The sequence below is a fragment of the Arachis ipaensis genome, chromosome B03 (assembly GCF_000816755.2).
Source record: "Arachis ipaensis cultivar K30076 chromosome B03, Araip1.1, whole genome shotgun sequence".
NCBI classification, from domain to species: domain Eukaryota; kingdom Viridiplantae; phylum Streptophyta; class Magnoliopsida; order Fabales; family Fabaceae; genus Arachis; species Arachis ipaensis.
Genome location: NC_029787.2, coordinates 25181919 through 25186723, shown reverse-complemented (window position 1 = coordinate 25186723; position 4805 = coordinate 25181919). Strand labels below are relative to the sequence as shown.

The following is a 4805-nucleotide window of genomic DNA, read 5'->3' as shown; positions in this document are numbered from 1 at the left end:
TTGAATACTCGGTTATCAATTTTTAAGGGGTTTGTTACTTGTGACAACCAAAACTTTTGTAAGAAAGGTTGATTGCTTGGTTTAGTAACTATACTTACAACGAGAGTTTACTATAACCTCTGAACCATCAATCTTCCGCTTCTTTCAGTGTTGCCGAGGAAGCACAAATGTCCGACGGAGCAGACCACGGAGTTAGATCGTTTGAGGGCGAAGGCTTTGCAGGGATGGAGTCGGACGAGTACGATTTTTAGGAAGATGAAACAGAACACGACCATCATACAGAGGCCGATGTCGACAATGGGATGCGGTTAAATTGGAAGACAATTTGGACAGTGTCGGAGGAATGTCTGACAATTATTCGGATGATGACTTATACACTGTTGATTCCGGCGAATCGATAGGTTGGATTGATTTTTTGAACTTGAGCGAGGAGGAGGTTCTCCGCTTTAATTTCACAGATGTTTACATTGCATTTGAGTTCTACCAGCAATATGCAAAGCACCATGGCTTCGGCGCGAGACGTTTCAGAAGTGAAAAACGTGGTGAATTAAGGATACGGCAGGAGTTCGTGTGCCACCGACAAGGGTACCGATCCCCGAAGTTCTACTCGATGCCTAACCAGCAGAAGAGGCCGAGGGCCGAGACACGGTGTGGATGCCCTGCAAGGATGCTACTTTGCATGGACGATGAATCAGGACGTTGGTGCGTTGCGTACTTTTCAGACGCGCATAACCACCACGTTCTTGAGTTGCGATTTTCTTCCATGCTCCCAGGCCATCGAAGGATGAGCGAAGCGGACATCGAGCAGATGAACGACATGCGTAAAGGAAGCATTGGCGTCTCGCGAATCCATGGTTTTATGGCGAGCCTAGCCGGCGGGTATCATAATGTCCCGTACACAACAAGGGACATGCACAATGTAAATGTGAAGCAACGAAGGGAGGGTGGCCTAGATGCGAAATCGTGCTTAAGGTATCTCTGAGAGTGCAAGTCAAATGATCCAGCACTTTACTATAAGGAAGTTGTTGACGGTGAGGGCGTGTTACAACATTTGTTTTGGTGTGATGGCACCAACCAAATTGATTACCAGGTATTTGGAGACGTGGTCGCATTTGATGCAACGTACAAGAAAAATGTTTACCTTTCACCTCTTGTAGTGTTCTCCGATGTGAATCACCACAACCAAACAGTTGTCTTTGCCGCTGCACTAGTGGCAGACGAGAAAGAAAAGACCTATGTCTGGCTGCTTCAACAGTTGCAAACCTCAATGAAAGGGAAGGCTCCCGCATCCATAATAACCGACGGTGACAGGCAAATGAAGTCTGCGATCGAGCAAGTTTTTCTAGAGGCTCACCATCGACTATGTGCTTGGCATCTACTCCGAAACGCCACGAGCAACATCGGAAAGCCTAAATTCACCAGGATGTTTAGGGATTGCATGCTTGGCGACTACGAGGTCGGAACATTCCAGAGAAAGTGGTTTGAGATGGTTGAGAAATTTGGCGTCGCCGATAAAATATGGGTACAAGACATGTACGAGAGAAGGTACAGTTGGGCCACAGCACACATACGAGGAAAGTTCTTTGCCGGATTTCGCACAACCTCAAGGTGCGAGGGCTTACACGCTGTGATATCACGGTATGTTAAGTCTCGATACAGTTACACTGATTTTTTATGTCATTTCCATCGATGCTTGATGTTCGTGCGTGCAAAGAAAATAGAGGCTGATTTCGAGTGTGCAAATGGTGACCCTATTATGACCACCAACCTGAAACAGTTGGAGCGGGGTGCAGCCGAGAACTACACTCGGACAATATTCTATTTGTTTGTTCACATTCTTGACAGGGCCTGTGCAATGAGGGTGGTTGATTCTGAAGACAACGGTTCGTATTTTATCCACACCGTCTCTCGATACGGCACTCCAGGGAAGGATTGGCGTGTTGTTGCAACGTCTGATATGAGCGAAGTCCGATGCACGTGCATGAGAATGGAATGTTTCGGGGTCCCCTGCGAACATATAATTGCGGTGCTTGTTCTTAACAATGTTCATGAGATCCCAAGTTCTCTGATATTGCCGAGATGGACCAAGGATGTAAAACTTATGGTGGTGCAGTCGATGGGCGTGATTTGGAAAAAACACTGAAAAGTTCCAGTTTGCAAGAGACATTGCATGCTGATGCTGATGCTGAAGCACTTCGAGAACGAACATGCAGCAGACACCAGTTTTTCACCCGAGGGGCCACCCACTGCGGGTGGCAGAGCCCCGGCACGGAATCCACCCAAGCGCAATACAAAGGGTAACGGTGATGACGGTGGAAAGAAAACCAAGCGATGTCGTTTGTGCCGCGAGGTGGGACATAATAGGACGACGTGTCCGGACCGCCGCACAATGGAGTCATCTAGCGCAGTTGCAGATGAAATGGATTCGATGGACACTGACATGGTGGGTTAGTCGTTTTATAGATGATCTAGTTAACATTTATGCCCTGTTAAATGGTTCTAATAATTTGGTTTTTACATTGGTGTCAGCTCTATGATAACCTATCGGGGGATCTGTATGCGACTGCGGAGATTCCTTCGTTCCGATGCTCCGACAGTGACACGCAGGCTGGGTTTGTTGACAGTGACTTCGCTGGGACTAACACGTCCGGGCCAGTCATGTCTCTCGCCGATTGAGCAAAGGGGGCCTATAGTCGTCACTGTCGTGCGTTGCAACGGTATGTTAGTCGAACTTTTCACATTCTCCGGTAGGCGGTAGCCAGACACCGAATATTGTCTGCATTTCATGTTGGTATAGAACCACTATTTGAATTACAGAGTTTATTTTGTTAAACTACATATACCTAAGGATGTCTATATGTCGTCGACATCCAAAATTTTTTTTTGCTATGTTGGCTTTCGTTGGTATGTGGCTGTGCTCTAGAATTAACTGATTTTAATCGTGTATTTTCAGTAAAACCATAGAGCTAAACGGACGACTGATTCCAGAAGTGGAGGTGTGAAGTGGTGTCGTGCGAAGAGCTGCAAATCCACTGTCAAACCCGATGTATTATATATCGTTCATTGTCGACCCTTTTGTTGAACCGGACATGGTAGTTAGGGGCATCTTTATAGCGATTCTATATTTAGTGGATATTTTGTATGCATGTTGGGGATGTTAAGTGGATATTTTGTATGTAACGTTGTGTAGTAGCTTGTGTACTCATTTGAAACCGAATTTGGTTCAATCGCAGTTTTGAAATGCTTTGTAACTTGTAAAAGGTCATGGCTTCTGGATGTAATTTAAAGCACCCGATTAAAACACTAGATGTGATGAATTAAATACACTGAATGAAGCACGGTAACAACTCTGAATCAACAAACAACTACTACTAATTAGCATTTTTAGGAGATTAACAAATCATTGCGAAGTTTCAAAAGTCAAAATTACAAAAATTAGGTAAAGTTGATCGAAAAATTGAAAATTCCTCAGTCGTAATAGTAGAGGGTGATGTGGTTCTGTAAAAAACACATAAACAACAGACTAACGCAGTTTTTTCCAACGAAAATAATTTGACCATGTCCCATATTAACACCGGCCGACGACTACTTCAGTCATTCAAACTTTAAAGCCATTAGCACTAATTGACATACATTTCTAATCCTGGGAGAACACTTTACTTGCATTGCTATATGCACATTAACAAAAGAAAAGATTATCGTGTTTAGTATCTAAAGCATAGGTTAAGGAGGGCAAGGTAGAATTGTATGCTTGGAAATAAAATATAGATTAAAGATATTAATATATTGACATGCAACTTGCAGCATTGTACTTTACAAATGGAGGCAAGAAAACAACATGGATCGAGTGTACTTGGATGGGGGTGGGGGTGGTGGTTGCGGGTTTAGTACACAGGAGTTCTCAATATATATGCAGACGGTAGTCTTGCGGCGCCAGCCGCTCGAAGACACACACATGGCCGTGTCTTAGTTGGCATGCAGTTGCTAGGACAGACCAGCCTACTCCAAAACATCCGTTCGTCCTCCCGGCATAGTGCCTATACTGAACGGTCCAAGCGCCCCTCTCGTTGGTAATCGAAATTGTGCTATCCTCGTAGACTTCCGGCAAAGGTGGGACATTTGGCTGGAAGCGAAACATATTTTTTAGAGTGAGTGCAATGAAATAATTGGCTAGAACAATAGCACCAGAAATAGTTGCCTTTTAAAATGAACATTTATAGTATAGACCATAGAGTTACCAATTATGATCCAACATAATGTAATTCGGTGAGGACATATATGTTAATTGTCAGCACACTTACGAGAAGACGGGATGTCATGGGGTATACGATTGACACAACAAAGAATGGATTGGTCGATCTGAACCCGTTGGCTATGTGCATTGTCCTGGGGGCCGTCGGATACATTATACAAGTGCAGTCTGTTCCCGGTCCGTCATGAGCCAAGTAGTTTATTTCCATTGTATGCCCGTTGAAGAACATGGCATACATGGTATTTTGAATGTTGTGATAACGGAACAGGACCAGCCACTCATCCCTTAGGCCGTAGTGTTCCCTAACAGTGTCCCATCCTCCACGAAGCACGATCCTTCCATTAGGTTCCATATTCTAGCCCACGCGATGATGCTGTCCTGTAGGCATGATTAGGGTTAAGGGTCGCGGTAAGGACCGACCATAATCCCGCGAGAACCGTCGCGGCAGCATCTGTAGCGGATGGTGAAAAAAAATGCGGTGTCATACATTGATTGATGATTGCAGGTAGAAAAGGAATTGAAATTGGCGTCTATACCAGTGTATCAAAGTCGT

The 4805-nt window shown here is 44.7% G+C and overlaps 2 protein-coding genes across 2 annotated transcripts; one reads left to right on the top strand and one right to left on the bottom strand.

The window, feature by feature from the left end:
• LOC107632754 (protein FAR1-RELATED SEQUENCE 5-like) lies at positions 344-2676 on the top strand. The gene is made up of 4 exons (XM_016336414.1): positions 344-919; positions 1091-2092; positions 2192-2443; positions 2530-2676. The coding sequence occupies exons 1-4, from the start codon at positions 344-346 to the stop codon at positions 2674-2676; spliced, it is 1977 nt and encodes a 658-aa protein (XP_016191900.1).
• Positions 3902-4604, bottom strand: LOC107632753. Its single transcript, XM_016336413.1, has 2 exons — positions 4302-4604; positions 3902-4198 (listed from the first exon to the last, which is right to left on the bottom strand). The coding sequence occupies exons 1-2, from the start codon at positions 4602-4604 to the stop codon at positions 3902-3904; spliced, it is 600 nt and encodes a 199-aa protein (XP_016191899.1).

Bases quoted from the DNA above. Each gene is read 5' to 3' on its own strand.
- LOC107632754 (XM_016336414.1), top strand. From the start codon at position 344: ATGTCTGACAATTATTCGGATGATGACTTATACACTGTTGATTCCGGC. The intron at 920-1,090 runs GTAAATGTGAAG...ATTGATTACCAG, and splicing joins CAACAAGGGACATGCACAAT to GTATTTGGAGACGTGGTCGC. The intron at 2,444-2,529 runs GTGGGTTAGTCG...CATTGGTGTCAG, and splicing joins ATTCGATGGACACTGACATG to CTCTATGATAACCTATCGGG.
- LOC107632753 (XM_016336413.1), bottom strand. From the start codon at position 4,604: ATGGAACCTAATGGAAGGATCGTGCTTCGTGGAGGATGGGACACTGTT. The intron at 4,199-4,301 runs GTAAGTGTGCTG...TCATTTTAAAAG, and splicing joins CCATGACATCCCGTCTTCTC to GCAACTATTTCTGGTGCTAT.